Below are 23991 nucleotides of genomic sequence, written 5' to 3'. Positions count from 1 at the left end.
GCCTGTCGCACTTTTTGTATATTGGGACCACATTCGCCGTCTTCCATATTTCTGGTAGGTCTCCCATCTCCAGTGACTTACTATACACTATGGAGAGTGGTAAGCAAAGTGCCTCTGCACACTCTTTCAGTATCCATGGTGAGATCCCATCAGGACCAACAGCCTTTCTAACATCCAGATCCAACAGGTGTCTCTTGACCTCCTCTCTCGTAATTTCGAACTCTTCCAAGGCCGCCGGGTTTACCTCCCTTTCTCCTAGCACAGTGACCTCACCCTGTTCTATTGTGAAGACCTCCTGGAACCTCTTGTTGAGTTCTTCACACACCTCTCTGTCATTCTCTGTATACCTGTCCTCGCCTGTTCGAAGTTTCAATACCTGTTCTTTCACTGTTGTTTTCCTTCTGATGTGACTGTGGAGTAGCATTGGTTCGGTCTTGGCTTTGTTTGCTATATCATTTTCAAAACTTTTCTCTGCTTCTCTTCTCACCCTGACGTACTCATTCCTGGTTCTCTGGTATCTCTCTCTGCTTTCTGGTGTTCTGTTATTCCATAAGTTCCTCCACGCTCTTTTGTTCAGTTTCTTCGCTTCCATACATGCCCTATTATTCCATGGATTCTTTTGTTGCTTCTCGGATTTTTCCCTTTGGGCCGGGGTGAACCTCTTTACTGCCTCCTGACACTTTTGGGTAACATAGTCCATCATTCCCGGTACAGACTTATCTCTGAGGTCTGTGTCCCAAGGTATTTCACTTAGGAAACTTCTCACCTGTTCATAATTCCCCTTTCGGTATGACAGCCTTTTGAATCCTAGTTCTTTTTTGGGCGAGATAATTCCTAGCTCTACCAGGTACTCAAAGTTCAATACACTGTGGTCATTCATTCCCAAGGGCGTTTTCATCTTAACTACCCTTATATTCCACTCATTTAGGGTAAATATCAAATCAAGTATTGCTGGTTCATCTTCTCCTCTCATTCTTGTTGGTACCTTGATGTGCTGGCTTAGAAAGTGTGTGTGTGTGTGTGTTTGTGTGTGTGTTGAGGGGCCGGTGGCTGAGTGGACAGCATGCTGTACGTGTGCTCCTATGGGTCCCGGGTTCGATTCCCGGCACCGGCGAGAAATAATGGGCAGAGTTTTTTCACCCTGATGCTCCTGTTACCTTGGAGTAAATAGGTACCTGGGAGTTAGTCAGCTGTCACGGGCTGCTTCTTGGGGGGGTGGGGGGTGTTGTGGTAAAGAAAAAGATAGTAGTTAGTAACAGTTGATTGAGAGTATAGAGGCGGGCTGAAAGAGCTCAACCCCCACGAGCACTACTTGGTGAATACACTGTGCAGGAAAATATTTATAATCGTTACAGGAAATCCTTTTAAGAAATGTCACACGTCAAAATGACTGATAAGTATACACACACACTCGCTGGTGTTTCAGCGCTTGGTTGTGTCTGGTGGACGGCAGTGGACGGTAGTGGACGGTAGTGGACGGTAGTGGACGGTAGTGGACGGTAGTGGACGGTAGTGGACAGCAGTCGGCGGTAGTGGACGACAGTGGACGGCAGTGGACGACAGTGGATGACTGTGGACTGCAGTGAAAAGTCAGTGGGCGGTAAAGGATTGCAGTGAAAGTCCTAGGTCGTAAACAGACACAAAAGGCACCACCGTTATGGGTAACGGCAACAGACGATGGTAGACGGAAAAAGACAGTTATTCACAACAACAGAGGGCAACAGACTGTTATTGTCGGCAAACAGACAGACGGAGAGTGATAGACAGCAACATACGATAACAGACGGTAATAAAGGGGTGGTTAGGAGTTGACAGTCAACAACGGAAGTGATAAACGGCAACAGACAACATGTGGATGACAACGGTGGCAGTAATCATGTGCATATGGCCGCTTACTGCTACAGGTGAGACAGGTAAGTGTGTCAGTGTTCCTTCTTAACACAGCTCACCTGTCTAACTCTGGGTCTGCTACTGTTGACCCTCTTGTTCCCCGCCATACTGGCTACTATATCTGTACACACATGGTGACTGTTCCACCACGGTCCCCGCCATACTGGCTACTTTATCCGTACACACAAGGTGACTGTTCCACCTCGTTCCTCGCCATACTGTAGCTTACTTACTGTACCTCAGAGCTAAGTCTCCAGCTTACTGTTACTAACAACTAGGTCTCTAGCTTAATATTGTTGACAGCTAGATCTTTAGCTGACTGTTGCTAACAGCTAGATCTCTAGCGTACTGTTACTGAGAGCTAGGTTTTTAGCTGACTTTTGCTCACATCTAAGTCTCTAGCTGACTGTTGCACAGAGCTAGGTCTTTAACTGACTGTTGCTAACAGCTAGGTCTCTAGCTTACTGTTACTGAGAGCTAGGTCTTTAGCTGACTTTTGCTCACAGCTAGGTCTCTAGCTAACTGTTGCACAGAGCTAGGTCTTTAGCTGACTGTTTCTCACAGCTAGGTCTATAGGTTACTGTTATTCACAGCTGGGTAATTTCCCGCTTGTAAGTGGCCCATTGTACATCAGTGCCAGAGGTATGCTGAGGGCCTGTACCACTTCTTGTAACATCTTTGGTAATACTCTATTTGGCCCAAAAGTTTTACTTACGTCTAGTGATGTTAATTGTTTCCTTACTTTTTCATTTGTTACATCAATATTAAATAGTCTCTTGTCAAGGGTTGCCTCCTCTTCTGTCACATGGAACTGTTCAGGCTCAGTAGTGAACACTCAGTGAAAGCTGGTTATTTGGCTCCCCACAAACTTCTTTATGATTTTCTTATGTATCTATGAAGGAGTTTGGGTTGTTTCTTTTCTTTGGAAGCAGTATTGTTTTCATAGTTTCTTCCACAAATCTTCTTATTTTCATGTAATCATTCCTGGCCCTGTTGCATCTATTTATGTTTTCCTCTGTCCTTTGCCCTCTGTATTGCCACCACTACCTCATGCTTTTCGCTTTTGTTGTTTCAATAGGTTCAATATGTCTATTGACCTTTGGTTATTATTTCCCACTTTAACTGATCTCTTATTGCTGGTATAAATGTCATCCTCCCTTCCACTGTGAACCATCCAGAGTATTTGTCAATGGCTCGGTCCTTCCTTCTCCACTCCTGATTGGAGCATTCCTGCTCCTGAATTCCTACCACTACCACAGCTCTTTTTCTCTTGCAGTTGATGGCTATTGCACATTGCTGCTTCAAGTGAAGTAGCTGTTAACATTGTTGCTTCCCTAGCTAGCACACTTAATGTTTGGGTTCCTTTGAAGCATTTCTGCAAATGAGGGTATCCTTGGTGGAGTCTTTCATCAGTTGTAGCTCTGGTTTCCTGGGGGTTGTCTCATGCAGGGTCTGAATGGGATTTGCCTGGAGACATTTATCTCCTCCTTAGATCACGTCAGTTCACTGTGAAGACTTTTTATTGTGTCCTTCATTTCTCTGCTGAACTCTCGATATATTCGGTTTTTCATTTCACTGGTAGTTACTGATAGTCACTCCCTTCTTAGAAATTAGAAATTAGAAATTTAGACAGTGAGAGTTTGAGATTTTTACATGTGTGAGAGTGCATGTATGTATGTGTATGTGTACTCACCTAGTTGTGTTTGCGGGGGTTGAGCTTTGGCTCTTTGGTCCCGCCTCTCAACTGTCAATCAATTGGTGTACACATTCATGAGCCTATTGGGTTCCATCATATCTACATTGGAAACTGTGTATGGAATCAGCCTCCACCACTTCACTATTTAATGCATTCCATTTGTTAACTACTCTGACACTGAAAAAAATCTTTCTAATTTCTCTGTGGTTCATCTGGGTACTAACTTTCCACCTGTGTCCCCGTGTTCGTGTTCCATCCGTGCTAAAGAGTTTGTCTTTGTCCACCCTGCCAATTCCCCTGAAAATTTTGTAGGTGGTTATCATGTATTCCCTTACTCCTCTGTTTTCCAGGGATGTGAGGTTCAGCTCCCTTAGCCTTTCCTCGTAGCTCATACCTCTCAGTTCAGGGACCAGTCTGGTGGCATACCTCTGAACCTTCTCTAACTTCGTCATGTGTTTAACTAGGTATGGACTCCAGGCTGGAGCTGCATACTCCAGGATTGGTCTTGCATAAGTGGTATACAGAGTCCTGAACGGTTCATTTCACAAGTTTCTGAAGGTAGTCCTTATGTTGGCCAGTCCAGCATTTGCCGCTGATGATATCCTTTTAATGTGGGCCTTTGGAGACAGATATCAACCCCCCAGATCTTTCTCTCTAATTTGACTCTTGCAGGATATCACCTCCCAGATGGTACATTGTATTCAGTCTTCTGTTTCCTTCGCCTAATTTCTTTACTCTACACTTGTCTGAATTTAACTTTAGTAGCCATTTTCTAGACCATTCCACCCGTTTGTCCAGGTCATTATGTAGTCTCTGTCTATCTTCATCTGTTTGGATTTTTCTCATAATTTTTGCATCATCAGCAAACATTGAGAGGAATGAGTCTATACCCTCTGGAAGATCGCTTACATATATTAGAAACAGGATGGGTCCAAGTACAGAGTCCCGTGGGACTCCGCTAGTGACATCTCGCCACTTTGATGCCTCCCCCTTCACCGTTACTCTGTTTCCTATTGCTTAGATACTCCCTTATCCACAGGAGCACCTTACCTTTTACTCCTGCCTGTTGCTCCAACTTTTGTAACAGCCTTTTGTGAGGTACCGTGCCAAAGGTTTTCTGACAGTCGAAGAAAATGCAGTCTGCCAACCCTTCTCTTTCTTGGCTAATTTGTGTTGCTTGGTCATAGAATTCTATTAGGCCTGTGAGGCACGATTTACCATCTCTGAACCCATGTTGGTGATGAGTTACAAAGATGTTTCCCTCTAGATGCTCACAAGCCTTTTCCTCACGATCTTCTCCATCACCTTGTATGGTATACAAGTTAAGGAAACTGGCCTGTAGTTCAGTGCCTCTTACCTGTCAACCTTTTTGTAAATTGGGACTACATTAGCTGTCTTCCAGCTTTCCGGAAGTTTCCCCGTTTCCAGTGACCTGTTATACACAATAGAGAGTGGCACACTTAGTACCTCTGCACCTTCTTTTAGTAACCAAGGAGAGATTCTGTCAGGCCTAACAGCCTTTATCACATTCAGCTCCAACAGATTCCGCCTACCACTTGGGCTGGACGGTAGAGCGACGGTCTCGCTTCTTGCAGATCGGCGTTCAATCCCCTGACCGTCCACAAGTGGTTGGGCACCATTCCTTTCCCCCCGTCCCATCCCAAATCCTTATCCTGACCCCTTCCCAGTGCTATATAGTCGTAATGGCTTGGCGCTTTCCCCCTGATAGTTCCTTCCTTCCAACAGATTTCTTTTGACCTGCTCACTGGTGAGGTCAAATTCCTCCAAGGTTGCTCGGTTTGCCTCCTCATTTAGTGCAGGGACCTCATCTTGTTCTATTGTGAAGACCTCCTGAAATCTCTTGTTGAGTTCTTCACACACCTGCTTGTCTTTCTCTGTGTATCTGTTCTCCCCTTTTCTCAGTTTCATCCCTTGCTCCTTCCCTGCTGTTTTCCTCCTGATGTGGCTGTCGAGCAGTTTTGGTTGGGTCTTAGTTCTACTCGCGATGTCATTTTCATACTGTCTCTCTGCTTCTCTCCTCACTCTGAGGTACTCATTTCTGGTCCTCTGATATCTCTCCCTGCTATCTGGTGTTCTGTTGTTCCTGTAGTTTCTCCATGTTCTTATACTCAATTGCTTTGCTGCCGCAAATTCCTGGTTGAACCATGGATTCTTCTGTTGCTACTCATTTTTCTTTTTTTTTTTGGACCGGGATAAACCTGTCTGCAGCCTCCTGACACTTTTTAGTGACATAATCCATCATATCCTGAACACTCTTTTCTCTAAGTTCTGTTTCCAATGGTATTCCCATTTGGAAGTTCCTCATCTCGGCATATTTTCCACTTTGGTAGTTTAGTCTTTTCCCTTTCAATCCCATCCTTGTATAGGTTATCCCTACCTCTACCAGATACTCAAATGTCAATACACTCTGGTCACTCATTCCTTTGGGGGCTTCAAATTTAACTTCCCTTATTTCTGAGTCATTTAAGGTGAAGATCAGGTCGAGTCTAGCTGGTTCGTCATTTCCTCTCATTCTTGTGAGTCCCTTGATATGTTGGTTCAGAAAGTTCCTTGTACTCACTTCCAAAAGTCTATCTCTCCATGTATCTTCACCTACATGTGGGTCCCCATTCTCCCAGTCTATCTTTCCATGGTTGAAATCGCCCATGATTAAGAGTCTGGATCCATTCGTGCAGGCAACTGAAGCTGCTCTCTCTATTATGTTAATGGAAGCCATGTTATTTCTGTCAAACTCTTATCTGGGTCTTCTGTTATTTAGTGGAGGGCTGTAAATGACTGCCACTATTATCTTAGGTCCAGCCATTGTCATAGTTCCTGTTATGTAATCTCTGAATCCGTCACAGCTCGGAATTTCCATCTCTTCAGAGCTCCTGTCCTTCCTTATCAGCAGAGTCACTCCTCCTCCTCCTCTCCCTTCCCTCTCTTTCCTTACTATATAGTAGTCCTTTAGAAACACAGTATTTGTTATGACTCCTGACAATTTTGTTTCTGTGAGTCCTATCACATCTGGGTTTTCTTCCTGTGCTCTTTCTGTCAGTTCACTTGCTTTGTTGGTAATCCTATCAATGTATGAGTACATTACCTTGAAGCTCACTTTCCTATACCCAATTTCAACCCCCCCCCCTCCTCACTAGTGCAGGCAGCTGTTCCATGGGCATTGCTGCTTGAGTAGGCTCATCCTCCTGTGGGATAGTTACCAGGGGTTCTGGGGGAGGTGGGGGGAAGGAGGGGTGGGGGGAAAGGCTTAGAAGTTGCCCAGCCTGTTTGGGGACAGGGAGAATTCCTAAGGGTGGAGGAGCAGGGAGTGCTCGAGGTTGGGGGACAGGGAGCGCTTGGGATGAGGGCTCGTCCTCCTGTGGTGGAGGTAATAGGGGCTTGGAAGGAGAGTGGGGTGGGGGATGGAGGACTTAGATCTTGATTGGGCTTGATTGGGACAGGAGGAAGACCAAGGCATGGGAGGGCAGGGGGTACTCGGGTAGGGAGGGAGAGAGAAATTGGGTGGAATGGTGGGCATTGTGTAAGGGGAGGAATGACCTGTGCTTGGGGTGGGGGGGCACCAATAGGGTGGTGAGTCCTATATGGGATGTTGCAGTCCCCTCAGGGGTTCCCAAATTGCTGGACTGGGGTACCCCACTTCCCTCTGGGATTGCTGGGTAGGGCGTTGAGGTTCCCTGGCTCCCTTCCCTCAGCCTGCACCTTTTCCTTGCATCTGCTGCTTGTATTATCTTTTTCCTGGTCATGTCCCTCTGAAGGAATACCTGTCTGTAATTCGTGACATATTTCAGTTTGCTATTTTTTACTAGGATTTTACTTCGATGGACTCGTTTCTGAGTACTAGTTTGATCAACCGGTCTTTGTCTTTGTTGTACTGGCCAATCCGGAAAACCTTTTCTATGTCTTTTTCAGGCCCTTCCATAACTATCTCCTTCAGTATCCCTGCCACTGCAGCTTTGTCCTTTGTCCTCCTTTTGGCCCTTGTGGAACCATCCTGTTCCTTAACACCAATCACTACTACAGCTCTTTTCCTTTCTAGTAGTTGACTCGTTCATCTAGTTGCCTCTTGTGATGTTTCTGCTTTCATTACAATTTCCTTGACTGTGGACATGGCTCCTGGGCTCTTCAGTATTCCAGCAAAGGTGACACCCATTATAGGGGTCCCTGCCATTGCTACATCTCCTGATACCTGGAGGTTGGTTGCCTGAGCCACAGTCTGAGAGAGCCTGTTTTTAGGTTTGTTATCTCCTCTTGCGCTGCACTTAGTTCATTCTGCAGTTTATTTATGATTCCTCTCCCATGTCTTTCAATTCCTCGGTGATTTCCCTCCTTGCACGAACAGTCATTTCCATGTATGACTCTCCCTGTTCCTCGACACCTGTGTTCTGTTGTCTTACCATACTGCTTGATCCCTTTTTTATTGACTAGCGTTTGTATTGGTCTACATTAACCCCAGTGGGCCTTTGTGCGTGCGTGGGGGGGGGGGGGGGGTGGAGTGCGCATGTGACAGTGAGGATTGAGAGAGATAGGTACAGAGGCAGGGGAGGGAAAGAAGTCTGTGTTTATTATGAGAGGGGGTGGTACGGAGGATTGGGGGGGGGGTAGAGGGGGGAGGTCGCTGAGTGTGTGTGTGGTGGGTGGTGTATGGTGGGGTGGGGGGAAGGGATTGGGGGTGGGATCTTATGACACTTGTGTATTCACCTAGTTGTATTCACCTAGTTATGCCTGCAGACGTTGAGTTCTGCTCTTTTGGCCCGCCTCTCAATTGTCAATCAACTGTTTCTACTACTAATTTTTTTTTCCTCACCACACACACAAACAACCCAGGAAGTAGCCCGTGACAACTGACTAACTCCCAGGAACCTATTTACTGATTGGTAACAGGGGCACATTGTGAAAGACACTCTGCCTATCTTTTCTCGCCGGAGCCCGGGATCGAACCCGGGACCACCGGATCACGTGCCCAGAGTGCTGTCTGCTCGGCCACCGGCTCCCCTAGAAAGACACACACGCACACAGGTTCCCCTGTGTGTGTGTGTGTGTGTGTGTGTACTCACCTAGTTGTGTTTGCGGGGGTTGAGCTCTGGCTCTTTGGTCCCGCCTCTCAACCGTCAATCAACAGGTGTACAGATTCCTGAGCCTATCGGGCTCTATCATATCTACACTTGAAACTGTGTATGGAGTCAGCCTCCACCACATCACTTCCTAATGCATTCCATTTGTCAACCACTCTGACACTAAAAAAGTTCTTTCTAATATCTCTGTGGCTCATTTGGCCACTCAGTTTCACCTTCTAGTGTGTGGTCTGGTCAACATCCTCCCTCCCCTTCCAATACCCCAGAACACCCACCACACTACCTAGGGCCTTCCAGTACACCCACCCCACTATCTAGGGCCTTCCAGTACACCCACCACACTACCTAGGGCCTTCCAGTACACCCACCACACTACCTAGGGCCTTCCAGTACACCCACCACACTACCTAGGGCCTTCCAGTACACCCACCACACTACCTAGGGCCTTCCAGTACACCCACCCCCCTCTCCCACACTCCAGTACACTTCAAAAACAGTCACAGGGTATGTCCTCCAGCCCCTCCCCCTCTCCCTCCATTAAACAAACCCAGCCTAGCCTAATCTAATGAGTTCTAATCTGATTTAATAATGTCAATGTTAGTTTGTGCGTGTATATATATATACTGTGAGGTGTGTGACTTCACTGACTTCATCTGCTTGCCTTCTGTTGCTTCCTGGCTTTGAACGTAACATAAGAACATAAGAACAAAGGTAACTGCAGAAGGGCCTATTGGCCCATACGAGGCAGCTCCTATTTATAACCACCCAATCCCACTCATATACATGAATTCCTCGTACAGTCCACCTCCACAGATCTCCAGTATCAGCTAATGATACTGGTAATGGCTCCAAAGGGCCACCACTTACGGGCTATTCATGCCCGTGCCACCTTTTGGGTGGCTTAATCTTCATCATCAATCTCATATACATGTCCAACCCACAAACCAGCACCAAAAACCCAAAATAAAACACCAAAAAAACTTTTTTAAAACTTACACAAAAGAAAAAATCTAATTATATTAGTCCAACCGAAAAATTATATAAAAATATTAAACCATGGGACTGTTAACAGTAGCTATTATCAGTTTTCCGTTAGGGTTATCGTCGCAGGCCGTTCTCACTATCGTTCCCAACGTCAGGAAACTGTCGTACCAAGAGGAGGAACCTACCAGAGAACTCAAAACAGAAAACGGTAAAGTTTGCAGGCGATGAGTCACAATAACGTGGCTGAAGTACACGGTAAAGTTTGTCAATTTCGCGAGCCGCGACTATTTTCTGGTACGACCGTTGTCGGCCTTAGGTAAAGCACATACGTCAAAATGCGTCATGGCGTCAGGAGGTCGCTGGGGTTGATTGATCGGCGACGTCGGGGCCGTGTTAGACACTTCAAACCATGCAGTTAATACCTTTGAAACCCCCGACACGTTCCTAACACGTCAAACCATGCAGTTAATACCTTTGAAACCCCCCGACACGTTCCTAACACATCAAACCATGCAGTTAATACCTTTGAAACCCCCCGACACGTTCCTAACACGTCAAACCATGCAGTTAATACCTTTGAAACCACCCCGACACGTTCCTAACACGTCAAACCATGCAGTTAATACCTTTGAAACCACCCCGACACGTTCCTAACACGTCATGGGCAAGTCAATCGCAAATCGGCATACATGCTAGCTAGGTTTAGAAGGCAAGCTGCTACAGGCAAGTGTCTAGGCTAGAGGCAAACAAAGGGTAATACAATTTATCTAATACAGTATATATATGTTGTACCTAAAAGGCCAAGTTGCCTAACAAACCGAATTTTCCTGAATTATTATATTTTTCATTTTTGTTTTCTTGTGGAATGATAAAGCTTTTCATGTATTTGATTTTTTTTTAATTAAAACTAACAGGAAATTTTATCAAACCTATCATAACTAAATTAGTCAATTATGTTAATATAAAATAATAATATTAATTGGAACAAACCAATTTGGAAACAAATGTGAAAATAACGAAAATCACTCTACCTTTTAGGCAAATCGGGACTTGCATACTAGGCCAAGTAGTATGGGTTCTGACGATTAGGTACGACATTATAATACTAGTATATATATTATATATAATTATTATATCCCTAGAAGATGATTAAAACGCAAGACAACTGCAAACTGCTCGGTTCTTGCGTAGTCTCTCTCTCTCTCTCTCTCTCTCTCTCTCTCTCTCTCTCTCTCTCTCTCTCTCTCTCTCTCTCTCTCTCTCTCTCTCTCTCTCTCTCTCTCTCTACAACAGCGTGATTCTGGGCTGTCATACGTCATTCTAAAAGCCTCGCAAGCTCTTCACGGGCATATGCTGTAGTTGCTCAAAGCGTCCACTTTCCCATCTGGTCAGGAAGCGCCATTTCGATACCAAGGCATACTATCGTCGACCATAGCAAGCGTCTAAATATGCAAATCTAAGATCTATGTCAGAATGGCAAAGTAGCCGGAGTGAGTTAGCAAATACACCCACACACACACGCCCGCGCACACACGTGCTGGGTGAGGTAGGCCCCACACACGTGCTGGGCTAGGTAGGGGCTCCACACACACGTGCTGGGTGAGGTAGGCCCCCACACACGTGCTGGACTAGGTAGAGGCTCCACACACGTGCTGGACTAGGTAGGGGCTCCACACACACGCTACTGCCTCCAACACTCACCGCCTTCTGCCTCTCTTCTCTGTAGGAGTCACTGGCAGCTTGTTCTCGTCGCTAAATATGTCTTCCTCCACTTCATCTCCATCTTTGTCGTTCACGTCTCCGTCTAAATAGTCGTCTTCGTCAAAGTGCCTAGGCTCTGACGAAGTGGTGGAAGGAGAGACTGAGGAGACTTCCAGCTCGTTTTCTGTTCCATTGCTTCTGCTTTTATCGCAGAAAGTGGGAAGAGTGAAAGTATAATACAAAGAAAAGAAATTGAAAGTGCACAAAAGCTAAGCAGGCTACCCATTGCTGCTGAAGTCGTTTGAACATTCATACAACTGAACACAAGCGAAGGATAGTGATAGAAAACACCCCATCCACTAGTTAAACACATACAAATTAATACCCGTGAAAGTGCAAAGCAAAAAGAAACATGTTTTTCTTTATTTACACTAAGTAAAACACTCAACAATGAGGAGGCTCTTCACCCACGCAACTGCTCACTGGAGGAGGCAGACCAGACCAGACACCACCACAAACACTCGCAGTTTGCAAGCATAAACTCCAGTGACTTGAAAATGTGGACATTAAGCTCCGGCATTGTGATTCCTGTCTGGCCGTTCTTGCTGGCAAATAATGAGTTCCTTGTTGTGCTCTATTTACCCACGTGTAACTTGCTGTGGAAGTTACCCACGTGTAACTTGCTGTGGAAGTTACCCACGTGTAACTTGCTGTGGAAGTTACCCACGTGTAACTTGCTGTGGAAGTTACCCACGTGTAACTTGCTGTGGAAGTTACCCACGTGTAACTTGCTGTGGAAGTTACCCACGTGTAACTTGCTGTGGAAGTTACCCACGTGTAACTTGCTGTGGAAGTTACCCACGTGTAACTTGCTGTGGAAGTTACCCACGTGTAACTTGCTGTGGAAGTTACCCACGTGTAACTTGCTGTGGAAGTTACCCACGTGTAACTTGCCGTGGAAGTTACCCACATGTAACTTGCCGTGGAAGTTACCCACGTGTAACTTGCCGTGGAAGTTACCCACGTGTAACTTGTCATGGAAGTTACTCACGTGTAACTTGCTGTGGAAGTTACCCACGTGTAACTTGCTGTGGAAGTTACCCACGTGTAACTTGCTGTGGAAGTTACCCACGTGTAACTTGCTGTGGAAGTTACCCACGTGTAACTTGCCGTGGAAGTTACCCACGTGTAACTTGCCGTGGAAGTTACCCACGTGTAACTTGCTGTGGAAGTTACCCACGTAACGTGCTGAGAGGCGGAGTTACGACTCTATACTGACGCATATTTTGGGTCTCCGAACTCGTCACAGGTCACTTGTACAAATTAATGTAATACTGCAGTGCTACGGGGGGAGCTGGGGGTAGTACTGGGGTGCTAGGGGAGCTGGGGGTAGTACCGGGGTGCTAGGAGAGCTGGGGTAGTACTGGGGTGCTAGGAGAGCTGGGGTAGTACCGGGGTGCTAGGAGAGCTGGGGTAGTACTGGGGTGCTACGGGGGAGCTGGGGTAGTACTGGGTGCTAGGAGAGCTGGGGTAGTACCGGGGTGCTAGGAGAGCTGGGGTAGTACTGGGGTGCTACGGGGGGAGCTGGGGTAGTACTGGGGTGCTACGGGGGGAGCTGGGGTAGTACCGGGGTGCTACGGGGGGAGCTGGGGTAGTACCGGGGTGCTAGGAGAGCTGGGGTAGTACCGGGGTGCTAGGAGAGCTGGGGTAGTACCGGGGTGCTAGGAGAGCTGGGGTAGTACTGGGGTGCTAGGAGAGCTGGGGTAGTACTGGGGTGCTAGGAGAGCTGGGGTAGTACTGGGGTGCTAGGAGAACTGGGATAGTACTGGGGTGCTAGGAGAACTGGGATAGTACCGGGGTGCAAGGAGAACTGGGGTGCTGGGAGAACTGGGATAGTACCGGGGTGCTAGGAGAACTGGGATAGTACCGGGGTGCAAGGAGAACTGGGGTGCTGGGAGAACTGGGATAGTACCGGGGTGCAAGGAGAACTGGGGTGCTGGGAGAACTGGGATAGTACCGGGGTGCTAGGAGAACTGGGATAGTACCCGGGTGCTAGAACTGGGATAGTACCCGGGTGCTAGAACTGGGATAGTACCCGGGTGCTAGAACTGGGATAGTACCCGGGTGCTAGGAGAACTGGGATAGTACCGGGGTGCTAGGAGAACAGGGATAGTACCGGGGTGCTAGGAGAACAGGGATAGTACCGGGGTGCTAGGAGAACTGGGGTTACCTTGAGGTGCTTCCGGGGCTTAGCGTCCCCGCGGCCCGGTCGTCGACCAGGCCTCCTGGGGGTGCTGGGAGAACTGGGATAGTACCGGGGTGCTAGGAGAACTGGGATAGTACCGGGGTGCTAGGAGAACTGGGATAGTACCCAGGTGCTAGGAGAACTGGGATAGTACCAGGGTGCTAGGAGAACTGGGATAGTACCAGGGTGCTAGGAGAACTGGGATAGTACCAGGGTGCTAGGAGAACTGGGATAGTACCGGGGTGCTAGGAGAACTAGGATAGTACCGGGGTGCTAGGAGAACTAGGATAGTACCGGGGTGCTAGGAGAACTAGGATAGTACCGGGGTGCTAGGAGAACTAGGATAGTACCGGGGTGCTAGGAGAACTAGGATAGTACCGGGGTGCTAGGAGAACTAGGATAGTACCGGGGTGCTAGGAGAGCAGGGATAGTACCGGGGTGCTAGGCATAGTACCGGGGTACTTGGGAACTCGCCCATACAGACGAGTACGCTCTAGGGATAACGCAGCATTCGTAGCTAGGTGTTGTGTGTGGGGGGGGGCAGTGTCCCACCTTTTTCTTATCCTGTTTGAGTGTTTTCAACAGAGGAAAACCTTGAGACTGACAGGCGACTGTCTAGCGAAGGGGGTCAGTCAGACTGTAGCCTAATGCACCTCTCCCGTCTGCACAAAGCTACGGGCCAGGCTAGGAAATCAATTTTTCAAACTTACCCGGAATACTTTTTCTTAATTCGTCGTTTCTTTTTGGAAGATCTACTTTGGATATTATAAGTAGCAAAAGATTATCGTTGGGGGTTTTCCCTCTTGTAATATATTAATTAATAGTAATTGACTAATTTGATATTTAAACCATTACTCACTATCACGTGGGGGGGGGGTTACCAACGTAAACATTCGTATTGAAATATTCTGACAGGTTGTTATTATATATATCTACTTATGTGTACACTTTCAAGCCATGGGGGGCAAGAAAACAAAAGCCCGCACTGCTAAAAAAGAAATCAGATATAAACTGTGAAGCCATGAGTCACGGGTGTCGTAGCGGGCCCACACCCAAATCAATAGTTAGGTGTACGTTTTCTCTCACGAGCACAACCTCGTCAACAAAGAAAATGTAAACTTATGCAGGGACTATTGCAAGCCTCTCCTGGTTGATTACCTGGTCGATGGGGGTTCTGGGAGTTCTTCTACTCCCCAAGCCCGGGCCGAGGCCAGGCTTGACGAGTTTTTTTTACTCCCCAGGCCCGGCCCGAGGCCAGGCTTGACTTGTGAGTTTGGTCCACTAGGCTGTTGCTTGGACCGGCCCGAGCAAAGGCGCCGGTCTCGGTCTCAGCAAAGCCCTTTCTGTGGTTCATTTTTTGTTTTTAACTCGTGTTAGCTGTATGGCTACTATTTCTAGTGGCCATAGCGTGGATTGAAAGGTGCTTGTTTGTTGACATTCCCCCCCCCCCCCATGTTTTGTAAACTGTATTTTGAATTGTAGGCCTAATTGCGTCGCATTTCTTATAGCGCTAGTCAGGGATTAATCTTAATCAGGACGCTTGAGTTCTTTAAAAGTGTGAATGAGAAATCCTTGTCTTGTTAAAGATGTCATTCCTATCCTCCTCAGCCTTTCCGTGTATGAGGCTTCAGAACTGACAAGTCGCAAGCCGTCATAGTTTATAGAATTAAGACACTGACTAAGATGATATAAATCCACACACATTCACTGAGCTGAAGAGTACCACTCAACCTACTCGAAATAAATTTATATAAATAGCGCCATGCTAAAGTTTACATACTATCAATGCACTGCGGGTATTCCTTATCATTAATCCAAGTCCGGTAGAATTTGTCAAAATTTACCCTTTACTGTACATAAAATAACAAAATTACTAAAAGAAGACTAGAAAAATAAATTACCAGCATCACTAAGCATGAAGCCAAATGATCATACGTTATAACATCAATGTTATTGAATATCAGCTGATAGGCCGCTCCGCCAGGTACTCTGAAGGTCAATACTTAATCAACAAGTTGTAAATAACATTTTTCAACGTTTCGTTATTTGCTGCGATATTTTCCAGTAAAGCTTGTTAATGATTTTACAAGTTTTGATTCCTAGTTTCCCTAAACTCGAGCACTTGAACTTCACAGAGAAGTGAAGAGGCGGGAGTCTAAAGAAGTGGCAAACTATTCACGGGTGAAAGGCGGGATCCAAGAGCCAGAGCTCATCCCCCCGCAAATATAACACGGCGAGGAGTACCCTCCCCCCTTCCTGGACGTACACCCCCAAGACCTTCAAGTTGGTGATGAATTAAATGATAAAGATTAAGCCACCAAGAGGTGGCACGGGCATGAATAGCCCGTAATTCAAGTTGGTTATGCGTAAGAGCTTCGCTTACCTGTCGTCCTGGATGAAGTGCTGCACTTTGTTCATGCTTTCATGCACCTGCCGCATGCCCTCCTTGAAGCGCTGGTTGAGGCGGTGGGCGTAGAGGAGGCGCCGCCCTCGCTCAGGTACCCGTCCAGGTCCGACGAGTTGCCACACTTGTAGCCCACATTACGCAGCACGTCTCCGTCCGACATGTAGCCTGCGACGCCGACGCGTGACCCGGGGAGAGGAGAGAGAGAACGCACGTTAACAACAAAAAATACATAACCTAGAACCCAAGTGAATGGAATAGTTAGTTTTAGTTTAGTTCATTTATTATGCACCCCATACCCATCTTGTGGGCGGTAGTGGAAAGGGTTACAGAGGCACATAATGGGCTCAGGGACTAAACCCTACAATTCATTTAGCTAAGCAAGTTACAATGGAATGGTCATATAATACATAACCATATCAAATACATTAACCGGGTACATTTTGAACCTAATCTATTAAAACCAGATGATTCAATAATTTTCCTATCCTTTAATCAATAATTTGCCAGTGAAAAAAAAAATTACATATGCATACAAAACAAAAAAATATGGAATTTCACTCTTTAACACCTGCATTGCTGAATTCCTGTAATCATTACCTGAATTCCTCCCGTAATGCATGTATACCTGAATTCCTCCCGTAATGCATGTATACCTGAATTCCTCCCGTAATGGTATACCTGAATTCCTCCCGTAATGCATGTATACCTGAATTCCTCCCGTAATGCATGTATACCTGAATTCCTCCCGTAATGCATGTATACCTGAATTCCTCCCGTAATGCATGTATACCTGAATTCCTCCCGTAATGCATGTATACACTAAAGGTTGGCTTCTCTGGGATGCCTCGCCCTCAGCTCTGAGCCGTCACACAGGTGCAGCAACCGTCTAGGCACAAAGGTGCCGCTCTAACTTAACTTTCCTTTGATGTAGTGCACATAACTATGTACTGAGGTGCTGTAGTTATTAATCATGAAGTTTATGCAAGTGGTGAGGATGGGCTGGGAAGGGAAAGGTACGGACAGAGGATGAGTTAGGGAGGTGAATACAGAGAGGATGAGTTAGGAAGGTGAATACAGAGAGGATGAGTTAGGGAGGTGAATACAGAGAGGATGAGTTAGGGAGGTGAATACAGAGAGGATGAGTTAGGGAGGTGAATACAGAGAGGATGAGTTAGGAAGGTGAATACAGAGAGGATGAGTTAGGGAGGTGAATACAGAGAGGATGAGTTAGGAAGGTGAATACAGAGAGGATGAGTTAGGAAGGTGAATACAGAGAGGATGAGTTAGGGAGGTGAATACAGAGAGGATGAGTTAGGGAGGTGAATACAGAGAGGATGAGTTAGGGAGGTGAATACAGAGAGGATGAGTTAGGGAGGTGAATACAGAGAGGATGAGTTAGGAAGGTGAATACAGAGAGGATGAGTTAGGAAGGTGAATACAGAGAGGATGAGTTAGGGAGGTGAATACAGAGAGGATGAGTTAGGGAGGTGAATACAGAGAGGATGAGTTAGGGAGGTGAATACAGAGAGGATGAGTTAGGAAGGTGAATACAGAGAGGATGAGTTAGGGAGGTGAATACAGAGAGGATGAGTTAGGGAGGTGAATACAGAGAGGATGAGTTAGGGAGGTGAATACAGAGAGGATGAGTTAGGGAGGTGAATACAGAGAGGATGAGTTAGGGAGGTGAATACAGAGAGGATGAGTTAGGGAGGTGAATACAGAGAGGATGAGTTAGGGAGGTGAATACAGAGAGGATGAGTTAGGGAGGTGAATACAGAGAGGATGAGTTAGGGAGGTGAATACAGAGAGGATGAGTTAGGGAGGTGAATACAGAGAGGATGAGTTAGGGAGGTGAATACAGAGAGGATGAGTTAGGGAGGTGAATACAGAGAGGATGAGTTAGGGAGGTGAATACAGAGAGGATGAGTTAGGGAGGTGAATACAGAGGGGATGAGTTAGGGAGGTGAATACAGAGAGGATGAGTTAGGGAGGTGAATACAGAGGGGATGAGTTAGGGAGGTGAATACAGAGAGGATGAGTTAGGGAGGTTAATACAGAGAGAATGAATTAGGGATGTTAATACAGAGAGAATGAATTAGGGAGGTTAATACAGAGAGATTGGGTTGGGAAAGGAAAGATAATAAGAAATAAAAATAGATATAGTGGAAATAAAGAGGAATAATAATAGTTAAGAATTTTAAAAGAAGCAAGTGACACGAACAAAATAATGGGAATAAAAGAAAACGGATTAAGTCCACCAGGGAAAACGGCGCCAGCCCCGACAAATGGAACCATGCAAAAGACTTACCGTTCGCCAGTTCAACACTCTCCAGGTCGCTATAATCCGCGTCAATGACTTGGTTAGATCCTGGCGGCCGTTTGAGATGAGGCCCGAGACGCATACCCTTCTGTGGCACCGTGTTGGCATTGTCTTGTAGCGCTGTGGAACCAATCGAGATGGGTTGAATCATACGATTCACAAAGTTAATTATGCGGTATTTTTTATCCTACAGTTAAATGAAAGATAGATATCTAAATAAAAATGTAAAGTTACTAGGTCATCCTAAAGTGAATTTATACTCAATATAACCATTCACTAACCTTTACTACAGTACCGTAGTTAGACTACTAACCATTTAACTTGAAAACAGTTTAGGAAATTTAACTTTTTCAATAAGTCTGGTACAAATATAACTCGTTTAAGTCAAATAATATTGGGGGTTCAGTTTGTGAGCGCCACTGAGACTAACATTTCTACCTCTTCCCACACGGTGGGTACGGTGGTCTACAATAAAATAATTAAACTCTGAACAAATTATGATGTCCAAATCACACATCAGAAATTGAAGAAACGACAACGTTTCGGTCCGTCCAGGACCATTATCAGGTCGTGTAATGGATAGTGGGTGGAAGAGATAGACAATATAAGGAAAGAGAGAGAAATTACTGGATGAATGGAAGAGAATGAGGAGGACGAAGATGATAGGTAAGAAACGAGAAAAGGTTAGAATATGTACAAAAACGTGTATGTAATTGTTCCTCAAGCAAGACAGGAGAGAGAGGAGTGTGTGGGACTACCTAGCCTGGAGACATGTAGGGAAGGCGGGACAGTGCGGGCCTGGTGGAGGCCAAGTCCTCTCATGTAGCCATACTGCGAGGCGCGCACCAGAGGCTGCATTGGCTTGATGTTCAATATCACTTCGTCTCCCTCTTCCCCTTCATGCTTCTCTTCCACCTGTGGAAGATAATGCAAAAGTGTAAGTGTGGTTCATACACTCCCTACATTGCAGCAACTGTTCGATAAGAGACGTTTATATCCGACTTTCTGACTGCAATGAGAAAAATGTTTACCTTTCTGATGTGAGTCTTGAAGTCACTGACACTGCCGTCCTCGGAGCTTGTAGGTTTATATATTACAGAAGAGTTGCCTGACGAGTTGCTGTGGCCGCTGTTGCTCTGTGAAGATTCACTGATATTGGAGCCAGACTCGGACGGGGTCACTAGGTCCTTCTCGCGGGGGTTGGGCATCGGGCTCACTAGGGCAACACTGATGCCTGTCCCACAATCTTCTCGTCGGCCCAGCTGCTTCTGGCGCGGTAAGGACCCCTTGGGATCCCGGCATTCTTGCGCAGCGTTGCTGTCTGTGTTTGCCGGTGCGCCCACCGCCGGCCGCGGGGCGCCACCGCCTGCGCTTGCCACTTTGGGCGCGGAAACACCGCCCGACGTGTGACGAACCATCTTATTGTAGTCCTTCGTTTGATGGGGAATGTTTACGTTGGGCGAGGCCGTGGGAGAAGCCGGAACCGGTCGTTCTGGAGGCACCGCTTTTGTTTGGCCTTTCACGTGTGCCGTGGGCTTAGGGATACCGGTGCCAGGAGTACCTGGGAGTAAGGGGCTACCTGGTGTAGATGCTAGCCCATGCTCTACTGACTGTTGCTGACTTTGATGATGCTGTTGATAATGTTGCTGCTGCATGGCTGCCATATGTGGGTCTGACTGCATGAAGGCCGAGTGGTCCCTGTGGATGTTCTCTTTAGGTGGGAGTGCCGGGGGTTGTTGGGGGTCAGCAATCTGACCTGTGGTCTCGGGTCGCGGGCCCTGCGCCGCAACCCGCGACTCTCTAACCTGGTCAGGTTGGGGTGGGACGTGTTGTGCCCGTGAGCGGAACCCGCCATCCAGCTCCAAGGTGAGCTTCTCGCTTTTCTTGCCCGCGCGTTCCTCCCGGCTGCCGCCCCTCTCGCGACTATCGCCACGCTCGGCGCGGGGGTCGCGGTGGGCCTTGTGACCACCTCGCGGTGACCCTCGCGACTCCTCCCTCTCCTTCTCTTTCCGCGACGACTTCGGCGACTCCTTACCCTCCTTCCCGCTAGACTTGGAAAACTTTGACCTGGGGAAATGGGAAACCAGAACTCACAACTCCACCCCAACACAAATGGAAAGTAATCCCTCAGCATCAAGCAAATCCCAAACATGCGGGAATATTATCATCCACCAGCCGACGACTCTGTCATCCAACACAACAGGGGAGGTGAGGAAGGGGCGGGAAAAGGGTGTACCTGATACCACGAAGTCCCTGAGGTTTGGCTGCAGGCGGGGCGCTCACGGGCTGGCCCTCGATATTGGTCTGGTCGCTGCTGCTGCTGCTGGTACTCACTGGCAGGCTGTGGTGCGTCGAGAGGCGCGTTAGTGCAAAACACACCCACACACACGCGTCAGTAATGGGTGCAACACGAAGCCATCAAGACATACATGTTGAGGGGGGGAAGAGGGTGAACTCTATTGTGTGCGTATATACATAAAGCGTGAATACATATAGATGTATATATATATACATATACACATACATACATACATACAATGTTGGTAATTATAATCATAAGCATAAACAATACATTAGTGCGAGTACAATACAACAAAACTGATACGAGTATATGACTCCCCTCAGACAATCATACACACACACACTCCCCGACACCAGAACTTAACAAATTCTTACTGTTAAGCAAGATACTTAAATGTGATAAAGCAAAGCGTGCCCAAGAATGTCTTCGCTACATTTCAGGACTTTTCTCCCCCAACACACACACACACACACACACACACACACACACACACACACACACACACACACACACACACACACACACACACACACAGCTAAGAAAGCAAGACTGCAGGTATGAGAGCCATCACAGTGAGGGACTGACCTCTGGTGTGGCGGCAGGGGCGGGGGCTTGGCATCGGAGCACACACTGGTTGACGAGTCCGACCTCTCAGACCTGGCGGAGCTGAACCCGCTGCTGCTACTGGTCCGCTTGCTCACACCGCTGCTACCTGCGGGACACGCGCCCGGGGGGGGGGGGGGGAGAAGGAAGAGCGGCTGTCAGTAAGTATTGGCGATAGTGCCTTTGGTGGGTGGTTATAAATAGAACTCGGTAGGTTATAAACCGCTTTGAAGGGGACAGACAGGCTGGGAATATATATACTTTAGGTTTGTATGTAGGTCCTTCCACCAGCCTAGGTCAAACTACTGACCTTGCCCAGGATGCAACCCCCACAACTGTTGCCAAAGTTCCAGGGTACCTATTTACTGTTAGGTGAACGAATGCCCAGCACAATGACGCCATGGTACCGGGGAGCCGGTCGGCCGAGCGGACAGCACGCTGGACTTGTGATCCTGTGGTCCCGGGTTCGATCCCGGGCGCCGGCGAGAAACAATGGGCAGAGTTTCTTTCACCCTATGCCCCCTGTTACCTAGCAGTAAAATAGGTATCTGGGTGTTAGTCAGCTGTCACGGGCTGCTTCGTGGGGGTGGAGGCCTGGTCGAGGACCGGGCCGCGGGGACACTAAAAAGCCCCGAAATCATCTCAAAATAACCTCAAGATAAGATGGTGTTCCAAAATCCATTCTTGCATCCATGCTTCTTAAAATTGCATTGAGCATCCTTATGTAATCGGTTGGGGGGGGGGGAATTAGCATGAGAAAGTGCCAAGCCATTACGACTATAAGTGACATTACACTGGGAAGGGATCAGGATAAGGATTTGGGATGGGACGGAGGGAAGGAATGGTGTCCAACCACTTGGGCGGTCGGGGATTGAACGCCGACCTGCATGAAGCCAGATCGTCGCTCTACCGTCCAGCCCAAGTGGGACGGGGGGGGGGGGGAAGGAATGTATGTTGAAATTTTGTATAAGGTTAAACTTGGATGTTTAGATCCTGTTGGCAATTTGCTTGCATTTGTTGTGTATGAATGAAATATTTACAGGCGATATTCGAGCAGAGGACATGAACGAAGCAATGTTTGCGAACAGTTCAAACAGGATCAGTTCATAGTTGCAGCGCATCTTTATAAAGCCTGTCCTCGTCAACAAGGGCCATTATAAAGCCTGTACTCATCAATAAAGGCCATTATAAAGCCTGTACTCATCAATAAAGGCCATTATAAAGCCTGTACTTATCAATAAAGGCCATTATAAAGCCTGTCCTCATCAATAAAGGCCATTATAAAGCCTGTACTCATCAATAAAGGCCATTATAAAGCCTGTCCTCATCAATAAAGGCCATTATAAAGCCTGTACTCATCAATAAAGGCCATTATAAAGCCTGTACTTATCAATAAAGGCCATTATAAAGCCTGTACTCATCAATAAAGGCCATTATAAAGCCTGTCCTCATCAATAAAGGCCTTTATAAAGCCTGTACTCATCAACAAAGGCCTTTATAAAGCCTGTACTCATCAATAAAGGCCTTTATAAAGCCTGTACTCATCAACAAAGGCCAAAATTGATTACAAGCCTCACCAAAAGCTTGTTTATGAATGTATACACTCTACACACGACTTGCAACTGATGACGTTCGAACAATGTTTTGCTGATAATCTCTGTTCGAATCGCAGCTCTGTAAATGCTTCACTCACGTCCTCCAGATGCAAATAATTGCAACCTAACAAAAGCACAACAGTTGGGTACGATTCCTTTCACCTAATGTTTCTGTTCACCTAGCTTGTTGTGGGGTTGCATCCTGGAGGGGGGGGGGTCAGTAATTCGATCTGGGGGGGGGGCAGACCTCGATATAAGTCTAACGTGTATAAATACACTCTGGCTGCCTGTCCCCCAGCATAATGTTGTTGTTTTAGCTGACGCTACTGGCAACAAAAAGTTGCAAGTAGCACGGGCTATGGTGAGCCCCGTAGTGGACTTACCTGGCACAGGAGCGGGGCTTGTAACTGGGACACAATGAATTTTTATTACAGAACCTAAACACCTGAGAAGAAATCCACAAGGGGCGTAATAAGGGTTCGAACCTAAGTCCGAGAGGTTCCCAGACGCGCCTTAATGGACTGTGCCTTAATCGACCTAACCTACACCAAACAATACACAGAACTTTAATATGTAATAATAATAATAGTTATATAATCCTTTTGACCATGTCGTAGCTCAGTCGATTAAGGCAGCGTCTGGGATGCTCTCGGACGCAGGTTCGAATCCTCGTCACGGCCCTTGTGGATTTGTTAATAATAATAGTAATTTATATGAGGAAAAGAAACTATTTTTAATACACAATTCGTTAAAAATGATGGATGTGTCTTGGAGGAAGGGGGGGGGGGGGAGCGGGCCCCCCGCTTTAACGAGCCTGACCTGAGAGCACAATTTAATTTCTTTCCTACACGTTAGGGGGACTGGATTACCGACCATATGGCCTTTGATCACAAGGACGGGCCGCTCGCGAGACACCAGGTCATCCAACCCAGACAACCTGAGGTGTTCCGCTGTAGTTTATTCGTTTATTTAATTCATTCATTTATTAATTCGTTTATTATAATTAAATAATAATTATTTAATTATTATTTTTAATTTATTTATTTAAATTATTTAATTCTTTGAGGGCATTCTAAGTTTGTTTTAATTAAGCAGTTTAAGGGCCTCGGGGTAACCTTGTCCACATTAAACGTGTTATGGACAGAGTTCCAAGAACCG

At 46.8% G+C, this 23991-nt stretch overlaps 2 protein-coding genes across 5 annotated transcripts in view; one reads left to right on the top strand and one right to left on the bottom strand.

The window, feature by feature from the left end:
* The first annotated feature begins 1415 nt into the window (after positions 1-1415).
* The window catches only part of LOC123762148 (uncharacterized), a 243853-nt gene continuing 221277 nt past the window's right edge, over positions 1416-23991 (top strand). Inside the window, exon 1 of the mRNA XM_069335747.1 lies at positions 1416-1913. Coding sequence (XP_069191848.1) covers positions 1850-1913 — 64 coding nt within the window. The 5' untranslated portion in view covers positions 1416-1849. The remainder of the gene's footprint in view (positions 1914-23991) is intronic.
* Positions 11287-23991, bottom strand: part of LOC138371085 (protein sickie-like) — a 20614-nt gene continuing 7909 nt past the window's right edge. For 2 of the 4 annotated variants that reach the window (XM_069335746.1, XM_069335745.1), the window contains exons 3-8: positions 21221-21347; positions 19365-20400; positions 19092-19248; positions 18322-18453; positions 15990-16178; positions 11287-11562 (exon numbers count right to left, since the gene is read on the bottom strand). In XM_069335746.1, coding sequence (XP_069191847.1) covers positions 16021-16178; positions 18322-18453; positions 19092-19248; positions 19365-20400; positions 21221-21347 — 1610 coding nt within the window. In that variant the 3' untranslated portion in view covers positions 11287-11562; positions 15990-16020. Of the gene's footprint in view, positions 11563-15989; positions 16179-18321; positions 18454-19091; positions 19249-19364; positions 20401-20569; positions 20675-21220; positions 21348-23991 lie in introns of all 4 variants that reach the window. The other 2 variants (XM_069335744.1, XM_069335743.1) reach the window with 2 other exon arrangements.

The sequence above is a fragment of the Procambarus clarkii genome, chromosome 34, assembly GCF_040958095.1.
Source record: "Procambarus clarkii isolate CNS0578487 chromosome 34, FALCON_Pclarkii_2.0, whole genome shotgun sequence".
NCBI lineage: Eukaryota > Metazoa > Arthropoda > Malacostraca > Decapoda > Cambaridae > Procambarus > Procambarus clarkii.
Note: the sequence above shows the minus strand (reverse complement) of the source record. Positions and strands in the feature narration are given on the sequence as shown.